This window comes from Pogona vitticeps, chromosome 1 (genome assembly GCF_051106095.1).
Source record: "Pogona vitticeps strain Pit_001003342236 chromosome 1, PviZW2.1, whole genome shotgun sequence".
Lineage (NCBI taxonomy): Eukaryota > Metazoa > Chordata > Lepidosauria > Squamata > Agamidae > Pogona > Pogona vitticeps.
This window is the reverse complement of record NC_135783.1, coordinates 231,161,289-231,174,627: the sequence shown is the minus strand read 5'-3', so window position 1 is coordinate 231,174,627 and position 13,339 is coordinate 231,161,289. Positions and strand designations below refer to the sequence as shown.

At 42.3% G+C, this 13,339-nt stretch overlaps 1 protein-coding gene across 1 annotated transcript in view; it reads left to right on the top strand.

Annotated features, from left to right (window-relative positions):
- The window catches only part of LOC144582979 (kalirin-like), an 85,022-nt gene extending 79,775 nt beyond the window's left edge, over nt 1–5,247 (top strand). The window contains exons 24-27 of the mRNA XM_020814549.3: nt 193–271; nt 1,703–1,903; nt 2,062–2,200; nt 2,980–5,247. Coding sequence (XP_020670208.3) covers nt 193–271; nt 1,703–1,903; nt 2,062–2,200; nt 2,980–3,525 — 965 coding nt within the window. The 3' untranslated portion in view covers nt 3,526–5,247. The remainder of the gene's footprint in view (nt 1–192; nt 272–1,702; nt 1,904–2,061; nt 2,201–2,979) is intronic.
- The last annotated feature ends 8,092 nt before the right edge of the window (nt 5,248–13,339 follow it).

Below are 13,339 nucleotides of genomic sequence, written 5' to 3'. Positions count from 1 at the left end.
CATATGTGATAAAATAACCAAATAACATAAAAATAATGTTCAGCTGGTAGAGACTGAAGAATCCATCCAGTACTTGTGTTCTTCATGTTTCTCTTTAATTCACTCTCTAAGGTCATTCCTTTTTAACACTATTTATTTTATGCCTATCTCTATATTAAAATCTCTGTTCCCCTCCTTTCTGGTTTCACAAAGACTCTGCAGCTGATGGAGCCACCATTGCCTGGAAAGAAAATTTTGATTTTGCATATACAGAACTGAATGAAATTGGAAGGTAATACGAAACTCAGTGGTTTAATTAAAATACAAACCAGCAAAAGGAATGTTTTGTTTTTCAGAAGGCTGAGAAGATTTTTTAAAAAATATGTGCATCTGATATTTTTATCCTTTTAAGTGTGGGCTGTTCATTTGTCAGAGTTCTGACTGAGAATCATAGAATTAGAGAATCATAGAATAACAGGGATGGAAGGGGCCTATAAGGCCATGAAGTCCAACCTCATGCTTGGTGCAGGAATACAGGTTAAAGTATATCTTTTCAGTTCTCTCTGACATCACTGTAAATCAGAGAGGCAGGGGTAATACAGGAGTCCTGTGGTTGACTCCTCTTTACAAGTAGCCACAATTTGATCCTGCACTCAGATCACAGGTTGAGGGGTATGACTTACTTCATTCCTGCTTGCTTGCAACAGCTGTTAAGCTACTGGAATCTCATTCATAGTTGCCAATGACTAAGGGCCTGTCTGGTTCAAACCTAAAAGGTTCTTATCTTCAACACAATCTCTCTCTTATTTGAGAGAGCCTTCTACTCTCACTGGAGAGGTTTATTCTCCTCTGAGAAGAGTCCATACAAGTCTTTAAATAGCTGGCTTACTCATGAGTACATTTGTCCACTTACTCACTAGCAAGGAGGCAGCAAGCTAGGACAATAGCAGCAGCAGGAGATGCTCATGTTGATGGTACTGGCATGAGGAGAAAACATTGGGGTGAAGGTTGGGGAGATGGAAGGGAGTTAAACCCCCCCTTTCCCCCACATTTCTGGGAACTCTGGTCGGCTGTGCTGCCTTGTGGAGGAAGAGTCCATGGAATCTACTCATTCATTTTCCCACCTTTTCCTGCAGCCATCATTCAATGACCGCAATGGCTTTCCTTTTGTTGTTGTTAAATAAAGTTGGAGACGTATCAGAAAAGCAATGCATCATCCTAGTGTGATATTAGAATTTTGCTGCGTCCATTGCCAGATTCTGTACTTTCTTCCACTGTTTGATCAGTTCTGTAGTCTACAAATGAGCAGTGCCCACACGATCAATCTGTAGCTAGGACCCTGGAAAGGAAAGGAACACACACACTACCCAAAATATGAGCAGAGGATGTTGTTATGGTATTTCTTAGCTTTCAATTTAAACTGTTATTTTTTAATAGTCTTATTTTTATAAAGCAGCCCATCATCTATAATAACTCAGTACTGAAGTATATTACACTGTATGAGCAAATATGACATCTTTTGTTACCTTTACTGATCCAAAAAATAATAGAAACTGCCAAGACAGAAGACACAGGTACCTGCAAAGCAGATGTATGAAGAATTCAACAGATTTATTCCTGTGTCCAATAAAAAAATAGTAACTAAAATGCTATTGAGAATTAGTTGTTGAACTGAAATGTATGCATGGTTTATTAATAATTCTTATTGTAATCCCCCCCCCAGGGGACGCTTTGCTGTTGTGAAGAAGTGCATCCATAAGGCCACCAGGAAAGATGTTGCTGTGAAGTTCATTAGCAAAAAAATGAAGAAGAAGGAGCAGGCAGCGCATGAGGCAGCCATATTGCAACATCTGCAACACCCTCAATATATTACAATTCATGACACTTATGAATCTCCTTCTTCCTATATCTTAGTTTTAGAATTGTAAGTCCTGAAGCTTAGCTTCTTCTTTGTCACAGTGATATTCATAGAGAAGTATTTTTTTTAAAAAATTACTCTAAATAACTAAGGTTTTCTGTAATTAGCAATTCTTTGTGATTTTGTTAAATTTCTTCTTATGGTGGATTGTTGTTGGATTTCAGGATGGACGATGGCCGTCTCTTGGACTATCTTATGAACCATGATGAATTAATGGAGGAAAAAGTGGCATTTTACATAAGGGACACAATGGAGGCCTTACAGTATCTTCACAATTGTCGAGTTGCTCATTTGGATATAAAGGTAGGAACAAGAGATAGAAATTAAACTGAATGTGAAAGGGCAGCTACATAATTCCAAACTTTCACTCCATATATCAGTCAAATGTTTAAATAACTCATTTCTGGGGGTCATTACTATTGTATTACTAAGCAATTCATTAGTCTGAAAGATTAAACTTTATTTAATTATACAAGTATTCATAATGGAGTTTAATTTCAAATATATCCCTGAGTGATTTTAGGGATTAAACTACAGTACATTAGGTCATTTTTTCCTGATCTATTATTAATTTATTATAAATAACAAATGTAGTGTTCTCAAACATATCCAGTGTGATCCCATAAAGAAACTTCACCCTATCTAATTCATACATTTGTGGCTAGTATCCAGTTGTGTTGCTGCAATGACATAGGGGGAATGAAGTTACCAGTAGCTCACCACTAATTAAAAGATTCTTTCTTCAATTCCAAGTTGTGCTCAATGGCTTCTCCATTTTGGCTTTCTTTTTTTGTAAAATAAATCATAACACATATAACATGTAATGTGCAATTGTTCATCTGAGGTTGTATTTACCTAATTTTCAGACCTGCTAAGGGCCAGATGATTTCAATATGTCCTGATATGTAAAATCATAGACTTCAAAGTGGGTATACTTTCTTATTCACAAGACTGCACATCATTCCTTTAGGTATTAGGTGCTTCCCCTCAATGAGTAGATAACTATGATCCAATGTTGGATTGAATTAAATTTTACAACATAAATAGTCAACAATGGAGCTATTTTATTTTACTCTTGACAGCCAGAAAATTTACTTATTGACTTGCGGATCCCGGTGCCTCGTGTGAAGTTAATAGACCTGGAAGATGCTGTTCAAATCACAGGCCATTATCACATCCACCATCTCCTTGGGAACCCTGAGTTTGCTGCTCCAGAAGTTCTTCTGGGAGCTCCTGTCTCGCTGGGCACAGATATCTGGAGCCTAGGAGTGCTTACCTATGTCATGCTGAGTGGGGTTTCTCCCTTTCTGGACGAAAGCAGGGAGGAGACATGCATCAATGTGTGTCGTGTGGATTTCAGCTTTCCTGATGAATACTTTTGTGATGTAAGCCATGCTGCCAGAGACTTCATCTCTGTAATCCTTCAAGAGGACTCCAGGAGGAGACCGACAGCAGCCACTTGCCTACAGCACCCTTGGCTGCAGTTTCACAATGGCAGCTATTCCAAGATCCCACTGGATACCTCACGCCTCGCCAGTTTCCTTGAACGCCGCAAGCACCAGTTTGATGTGCGTCCAATTCCTAATGTTAAGAGTTTCATAATGAGTAGGATGAACCCAGGAACATAATGCAATAGAAATCCTTTCTTTGACTTGGCACTGAAGTGCTATAGCACATGAAAGGACAGAAAGCAGAATATTTCTCTCTCATACTGCCTGTATAAAGAGCATTATATACGATGTGATGTCCAAGGAAGTACAAGTACTATTCCAGCAGTTACATCATCTAACAAGCTAGAATTAGCAAGATATGCAACTTCTTGGGTGGCTTATTCTTCTAATGATGAGGTCACACTAAATTCAGGTGAATGATTTTTTTAAAAAATGGCAGCTGAAAATGGGATCCAAACATAGTTGCCTTAGTTTTGAAAGGGAGTCCGCTCAACATTCTCGTTAGTAAATACTGAAGTAATGCACCTGAAAGACGGTAGGCTTTCAAATGCTAGATTGACCCTCCATGGCCTAAAGTTTCCTCAAAAACAAACTGCACCAGATGGATTTCAGGTCTTGTTGAAACGACAGTTTTCCAAGCCATATCGAGAAAACAATTCCATCTTAGAAGGCAAACTGCTACTCATTTTCAGTATGAATTAGCGCTGTGGTAAGACTGCTGTTGGATCCGCCTTAGGCTCACCTGTGCCTGCTATAAGACTTAAATATGCTGTAACAATCAAAAGCATAGTGTACCTTTGCTGATAAGCCTTTTCTGGATTCTACAGCATTGTCATGTTCTAATTTAATACACCATAAACTAAGTAGCACTATGCTACTGCTGGAATGGGGAATTTACTGAACAATAACAACAAATACTTAGATGAAGCACAATGATACATTTTTTAGAATAACTTTTTATAGTCTTGTAAAGAAAATCTTTTTGCAAAACTTGTGCATTGAGAAATACAGTGTGCAAATAATTGCTGTTACTTGTAAACTAGATGTGAGATTTTTTTTCAATTGCAGAATGTTAGTTAAATTCTCATATAGTCTGTAACAAGAAAATGATCTCATTTTTCTTTCAGTTTAAAAAGTTGTGAAAACAATCCAAAGTGGGCCAAAGTCTGGTAAATATAGTGGATCCATCTTTAATGGATTCACAATTGGTTTTGGTTTATAAGGCTGGTAGTTTACTACATCTGTGCATATATAAATATTTCTCTCCTTTCCCCCATAATCCAAATATCTATGTTAGTATTTTTATGCAGTCTTGAAATCTGATATCACATGTGAACAGTTTATTAATATTAGAAGTTATCACAATAGTTTATTCTTAATTTACAAAATACTCAACAGATTAGTAGCCCCTTGTACATTATTGAACTATTTTCAAAATAAGTGGCTTTAGAAGAATAGTTACAAATTATATTATCATGTATTGATATTGAAGGAACAAATCCGCTTTTTTAATTTTACACCAAAGGTATTTAGAACAAAGACAACTATTTATGGTCTGGTCAAATCTTAATTCTTTAGAAATCCTATCTGTCAGCAATTCATATCTGTTTTTTTTTCCTTCTTCCCATCTTCCTGTCAACTAATGTCCAATAAACCCCGCTGGATCTCCTAACTGACAAAGTCAGGGTGCTCTCTCCTTCTGTGTAGTAGAAACGAGACCTCCCATTTCCTTGGTTCAGTCATTGAACAGGGCACAAGATGCTGATGGTTCTGGGGCGCTTGTTAACCACTTGTGCTGTACACATCTACCACCATTCAACTGAACCGTGAGTGAGCGTTCTAGCAAAATTCCTTGCTCTTACCACCACTCCTATGGGAAAGAAAAGAGCATTATCCCCAGGGGACTTAGGAGCGGATGTTACCCCAAACTTCAAACAGACAAAGCTGGAGGCTTTTTTCCCTTTGCACCAGCCTTCAGCGTCTGTGGATTTACTACCGGGCCTTGCCCTCCCCTCCGCCCATCCAGCTGACTCGGAGTCTGTTACTCCCCCCAACAGCCCTTGTGGGAACATACAACCTCCCATGCCCGACAAAGAATTACTACTGGAGCAGGAGCCAGATAACATGCTAATGAAACATTTCCTCCTAACTGCTCAGACGGTAAAACAGATATTTACCCATTTAGACATGGCGGTTGAACTTCTAAAAGGACTCTACCGGATGCAATCAATCAACTCTAGCCCACTTGCAGGCTCCAACCGATGTGTATCCCAGCAGGCTGCTGCCAATCTCCCATGTAAGAACTCTTTTAACTTTACTCACGAATCTAAAAATGATCAACTAATCTATGCACCTAACTGTGCAGCAATCTCTGTTTTCTGGAGCGGAGGAATACGACCTGACTGGTCCAGAATAAAGCAGGCCAAAACCCATCTGGCTATACTACTAAAAGTAGCCTTCTCTTCTATCGACCTGCTTAAAATTGAGAAACTACCTTCTGCTCACTCTATGGACCGTCTCTTGCTGTTTTTCAACTCCAAGCACATCCCGGGTCTGCTGTTCTCACGTGCAGGAATCCTGAGAAGAGCCGGCATCTTTCCCCAAAGACATTTTAGGAACACTACCATCGCGAGCCTTTTACCGGTCAAGCCTAAATTGCAAGACAACATGACGCCGGCCCCTGCACCAGAACCTCCATCAAATACCGGCCTGGGTCCCGATACTTCTCCCGCTTCCAGGGACTGTCTTCTGGACTTGTCTTTTCCAACCGTCCTTCCTTCTCCTCCGATTTCTGCCGATGTGAACCCTGACTGCAAGACAAAGCTACAGATGAACCCAGTCGACCGGCTGACTGGAATTACCTCCAATTGTCACCCCCTCACTCTGGAACCCGCACCTGAACCTTGGATCCCCAATTGCCCCCCAAGGACTCTCCCTGACTGTGAAAACCCAATCCCTCCCCTGCTCCCTGATAACAACGGTTTTCCCGCCTCCTTATTCCCTACCTGTACTGTGAATAGACACTCCCCTGATGGCTCCTTCCTCTCAGTGGATGCCTCAACACAACTTGTCCCTCCTCTTAACTTTAATCTCATAAACCCCGACCCCAAGGGGGATAACTCGGTCTGCACCAAGGAGCCCGAGACCATATCGCTAACCCCTCCTGACTCTTCGCCAGCCTTAGTTGCCAAATCTCTCTCCCACCTATCAGGCGGAACACACATGAGAGCTCCCTCTTTAGCCAACAATCAAGTTCTCAATGGGGACCCCAGTTACCCAACCCATATCGATTCCCTTTCCTGCTCATCTAACTCCAACCTTCCCTGTTGACTACCTGCACTCTCGCAGACCTTTTTAAATCCAGCAGCCTGTCTTAAGTTAGTTTCTTGGAACATTGCGGGTTGGGGGGAAAAAACAACGGATCCCGATCTCATCAGTTATCTCTCGTCCTTCGATATCATCTTTCTTCAAGAAACCTGGTCCCTAACCCCTCCATACATATCAGGGTTCACTCCCTATCATCTTCCAGCTTTCAAATCTAAACAAATGGGCCGCCCTCGTGCCGGCCTCTGCTGTTTGTATAGACCCTTTTCTGGGTACTTTTTAACTCCCATTGTTTCCCAATCTAGGTTCTTCCAAGCATTCTTGCTTGCATGCAAGGACCTTAAGATATTAGTTTTTAATATATACATTCCCCCATCCTATACAGATACCCCCTCCCCCTGGGACGAGGTCAAGCTCTTTACAACAGAATACCTGGTGTCCGATCCATCCATCCCCCTTCTCTTCTTGGGCGACTTTAACGCTAGAATGGGCTCCAACAACTCAGCCCTGTCTCTACACATGAATTGGGACTCAGAAGAGCTGATTCCACCTGAGTTCCAAGGCCCTAGACTTTCTTTAGACTCCGCATTCAATAACTACACCTCACAATTGGTTGATTTATGCCTTGAATTCAATTTAACCATACTCAATGGCTCCACCGCCAACGACATCCCAGGCAGATTAACCCACTTCTCTTCTAGGGGGTCTAGCGTTCTTGATTATGCACTTACCTCTTCAGCCGTCCTGCCTTACCTTTCAGACTTCACTATTGACTCTCGTTCTGAAAGTGACCATTTACCCATTCATCTCGTCTTAAGTTTTCAAATCCTCAACATGAGATCAAAGGACCCTCGACCAAAACCTATACCTCGTCTCAAATGGTCCCCTAAGATGGAGGAAGCGTTCAACGTTTGGCTGAGTACGACAGACTCTACTAATTCTAATCTGAAACTGACTGAGACCAACTCTCCCCTTACAGCGATTGCGACTTACGAGTCCCTTGCCAAGGCACTCGTCCAGTCCCTTAGAGCATCCTCTTCTACCAATTCCCATAAACACCCTCCTTCCTGGTTTGACACAGAATGCTTGAATGCCAAGAAGTGTGTCAGGCAGTTTTTCCTCTTAGTCCGCCGTGACCCTTCCCCGGCCCTTTTAAAATCATACTTCCATCTGAGGAAAACTTGCCGACTCCTCCTAGAAGAAAAGAAGCACTTATTTGCCCAACACAACTGGAATTTATTCCATGATGCAGTCCACTCCAACAACCATAAAGCTTTCTGGTCCCTGGTTTCCCGCACTAACTCCCCCTTAGCTCATAATGTTTCACCTCCCATTCCTGCCTCTACTTGGACCACTCACTTTTCTAGAATCTTTACAGCTCCAACTACACATAACGACCCGATCCTGCATCCCCCAGACCTACCGGAATGGCCACCGGTCACCCCGAATGAGGTGGAAGAACTTATTAATACTTTGAAAACTGGGAAAGCGCCAGGTCCTGATGACATTCCATCCGAAATCCTCATAAGCAACCCCTCATGGTGGTCGGGGCCTTTATCCAACCTATTCACATTAATCAACCATTCAGGTCTTTTCCCTCACGCTTGGCTATCCTCAACTATTGTACCCATTTACAAAAAGGGCGACCCTGCCTCACCGAATAACTACAGACCAATAAGCCTCCTCTCATCCATTGGGAAGCTTTATTCCAAACTACTACTCAACAGACTCACAACCTGGGCACTTTCAAAAGCCCTCCCAGGCAGAGAACAAATAGGTTTCAGCCCAGGTGCTTCCACACTTGACCACGCCTTCACACTATCCTTTCTCGCAGAAAAATACTCCGTTCATTATGGAGCCAGATTGTACACGGCCTTTATTGATCTTAGAGGAGCGTTTGACTCAATCAATAGGGACATACTGTGGAAGAAACTGTCCAATTGGGGGATCGACCCCCGCCTTCTCTTCCTGATCCAACGCCTTCACTCTTCCAACTCGTGCCGGATTCGCCTCGATGGCGCAGGCTCCATGACCAACGAAATCCCTATCAACAAAGGAGTCCGCCAAGGGTGTATACTTGCCCCTTCACTTTTCAATCTATTCCTTGCAGATCTGCCTCCCGCTCTTCCTAGCTCTGGAACCTCCCCTCCCTCTCTCAATGGTGTCCCTGTACCTATTCTTCTTTATGCAGACGACGCAGTGCTGCTGTCTGTCACTAAACCTGGCCTCCGACTTCTGCTATCCTCTTTCCAAGAATACTGCTTCTCCAATGAATTATCAATCAATTCCGAGAAAACAAAAATCCTGGTTTTCTCGAAATCCTGGGCCCCGACAGCCTGGAAGATTGGTAATCTATCATTCCAGCAAGTCCAGACTTTCAAATATCTGGGGATCACCTTCCACTCCCGACTCAGCTGGACTCACCATTGTAAAGCTGCCATTTCGTCTGCCATGCCACATTTAAATGCAGTCGCCCGTTTCCACTTCAACAGTGGCAACCAGTACATTCCGGCTGCTCTCCATATATTTCAAATCAAAATCCTCTCCCAGCTGCTATATGGAGCCCCAATCTGGATCAAGGCTGCTAATCAAGACCTTGATAAAGTCGCTGCCTCCTTTCTCAGAAGGATTCTTGGAGTCCCAAACCTAATTAGATTGTCCACATTGATACTCGAATTAGGCATGCACCTTCCCTCTACTATCGCTTGGTCCCTAACCTTCAAGTTCTGGCTTAGACTACACCTCAATACCCAACCAGATTCCATACTCAATGACCTACTAAAAGATCCCTTTTCATCCAAGTGGTTCAATATTCTTGATGCTAAGCTCGCATCCTTGGACCTCTCCCCCGAATCTCTTTCAGACACCACCCTTCACAGAGCCCATCAAACCATCAAATCTAAACTCTGGCAACAGGAACTCAATTTATTACTCCCTAATTTAAATCCTATTTGTTCCCCTCACTTCTTCGGCCTTTCCCCTTCACTCGGTAGACCCTCAAACTATTTTAGTAAATTAATTAATCCAAGTAAAAGGAGGGCTTTTATGCTAGCAAGACTAAACATTTTCCCATCAGCTGTTCACTTTGGAAGATTTGCAAACATACCACGCATCAATAGACTCTGTCTCTCTTGCTCATCTGAGCCCGATACCCTAGATCACATATTATTCCGCTGCCCGACTCATCAACATTTAAGAAACAACATCCTTGAACCCCTTCTGTCGTCCCTTTTTGTTTCCCTAGCTGACCCACTCCCCACCCTTTTAAGCGATTACTCGGCGACCATCACTAGCGTGGTAGCGGATTTTCTTTTAGCGATCTCCAAGTCAAAACCCCTGCCCCATCCTCCCCCCGCATCACCCTCCCAGTTCTTACCTTCACGCCCGTCCTTCTTGGTTTGTAACACTATGACATAAATTGTTACTGCTGTTTTATCCCCTTTTAATGCCAATAAAGGTTTTAAGTAAGACACATCTACCACTAGTACAGCTGTAACTAGGGTAAAGCAATTGAGGCGTTGCCCTGGGGCAGCAAATTTAAAGGGCATCCCTCTTTCCCAGTGACTTCTAGGATTGGCACGGCAGCCTGGTCCACTGCCATAAGAAAGGAAGAGGAGGATTTTTAGCAGGCCACTGGTAGACTTGAGGCAGCGGGGGTGGGAGGAATCTACCCAGGGCTCTGTGAACCATGCCTTTGGCCTAAACTTGCTTGGGGGTGCATTTTGTGCTGCTTGCCCCAGGTGCCAAAATTGCTGTGGCACTGATAATGTGCCACCTGGTAGCCTTCTCTAGCCCCTTGGTAGCCTCAGACACAAGGATTCTTTTTTCCACAGTGTTAGTGGGTGAAACACAGTTGTCCGTCTTTGATGCCGTTCAGCTAGTAATGATGCTTGCTACATCACTCCCGTAGATGTCAGGCATGTTTATATGAGCCTGTAGTAAAAATAAGACTTGAACAAAAGGCAAGCAGCAGCAACACTGGCGGGGTGAAATGACCATTTGCCTAGTGATGGGCCATCAGTGGAAATTCTTACCACACTGCTGCTGTGCCTTCAAAAGGGAGAGCCAGAAAAGTGATAAGAGTTACAAACTACTGTACAGTTTGGAAGATCAACACAGCTGACAATAATCAGCTTACCAAGTGGTTATCTGTACATTGTGACAAGTTAGCATTTGTGAATGGATTAGCTGAATTCTCTCTCTCATTGATGAGGTCAGGAGTGTTCATCTCAAACCTGGAAAGTACAGCAGAGCTTCACTAAACATGTTACTAGGGCCTTCTAATTGGCTGGGCAATTCTGGAAGCTATAGCCCAAAACTTCCAGGCCTGGGAGTAAATTGACCCTGCACAGCTGAAAGTGAGGGATGATCTTGTAATGGTTCTTTCATTATGTCTGCAATCTAATAAACAGTGTGACTGAGTAGCCAGAAGAAGGAAACTGAAGTCAGTTTTCAAAGAGTTTTAGCTGCAATTATAAGATATTGATCCAAATCCTCTTGCCCAGTTACCCTGGCAAAACACGAACAGCTTATCTTTTGGAAGCAAATTGCCTTAAGAAATCACTGTAGACATTACCTGTTGCAGACTGAGTTGTGTGACTTGGCATGCAACAGATAATGTCTACAATGATTTCTTAATTTGGGAAAAATTGCCTTCAAAAGTTTTATGCCATTTGCAGGAGTCCACCCAGTGTTCTAATCCTTTCCCCCTTGCTGCTTTAAGTAATGGTAAATTTTAGTATGTCTTGACATCTACATCAGTTCTGCCTTTGTAAGTCTCCTCCGTGGCAAACAAAACAAAACAACACCAAAATAACAGATGCCACGAAGGTCCAGTCTTTAAATGAAGCTTGGATCAGATGTAGCAATAATGGTTCAACAAGCAACAACCTTTCAGACCAAACTGCACAGTGGTTTGATATCCTGATTTATATGAACTCCTAAATCAAAGCTGCTGTCTGGACATTACAGCAAACTGCTTAATAAACCAGGAAAACTTTACTGAAGATAAGGGAAGGGATAAGGCACATAGAGATACATAGGACATTTCTGATTTACTGGATTGTGACATCACAACATTTTCAGAGGTGCTGGGTTCTACACTCTCTTTTACAATGTTTCAAAACTGTGGCTCTTCAGAAGTCTTGGACTAAAATTCACACATCACTAGCTTGTGCTGGCCAGGATTTCTTGGAGTTCTGGGCCAAGAACGTTTGGAGAACTAAAGTCGGAAACCACTGCTCTGTTTCGTCATCATTATTTTCTCGGGGTTTTGCTTCATTTCCCCTTATCTGGACAATAAAAGCCAGAGCTCTTGTAAAGTTCTTGTGATTTTAAAATAGCAGTAACAATCCCCATTACATCCACTGCTGCCCCTGCCTCCGCTCTCCTCCTAAGTGCTCTGGAGCTTGTGGTCAACTATCCACTCCTGGCAGAAGGAGGGAAGACGAGTCTCCCTGCCAGGCTGACGAGTGGATAGTTCACCGTGAGCTCCGGAGATTAGAAGGAGAGCGGAGTCGGTGGCAGCAGCGTATGCGTGAGTGGACGGTCCAGCCCCAGGGGGTTAGACCTTCGTTACATCCAGCTGTGCAGGGGTATTCATATACTAATACCCCCACCTCTAATCCTGATTCAAATTAATATGTAATATTTCCTTTAGGGTTTGGGGGCTTGTTTGTTATCTGCCCACCCTGAACTTGTATTGTCAGCACAGTGTGTTTGTTTTTAACAACTATGGGAGAGGCAAGAACAGAAAATACTGTACACTGGTGGGTTTTTTCTTCCATCCCAAAAAATCAATACAAATGATAAATTACAAAAGGAGAAAGAAAGGGCATTGATATTAAATTATTTGGCTAATAAATATGACTTAACTGAGCAAAGTGCCTTCTAGAAAAAAAAGCAAAGTCCTTACCCTTTAATCTCTTACTGGGATTTTTCCCCATGTTACTTTTTGTTTTTCTAAACAAGTTTACTGTGCTGTGCTTTTCAACATAAACAAAAACATTATATAGCCCACTAATATACTAAGAAACATGAGAGAGGGCAAATTCCTTAAGTTGCTTCTGTCGTCAACTCTTTCCTCGAGGTACTGACAATCAGCCAAATTTGGGGTATAGTTGCTCAGGTAGAAACAAGGGAAAAACCCAGCTAAATTTACTTCTTGTAGTCAAATTCCACTGAAAACTAATGTATTGCTTTCAATAACAGCAAAACTACCATCCTGTTCAGGCTGACTACAGAGAGTAACCTCCCACTAACCAAAACAATTAAGCAGCTGTGGTATTTTTAATTTATTATACTATGGGCTTGCATTCAGACACAGTCCATTTCTTTAGAATGATCTGCTGAAGTGGGCTGTATGTCCACAAACAACCAAAAACCCTTTGTTATAAATCGTTCCCACTGAACTCAGTGGCGCTTACATCCGGATGTATATACATAGAATCCCACTGCACTTCACGGATCATTTTAATCGGTGTAGAACCACTGTATGTAAAGCATCGCAGCTACTACTTAAGGCAAAATAAACAGTGAATTTTGATCATATCACCTTGCTCCTGGCTCTGATAGCCTCTAGATTCATAAATGCCTTTCAATATCTCATATTCCTATAGGCATACATGGAAAAGGTAATGCCTTTCATAGTTTAAAAATTGTTTTATTT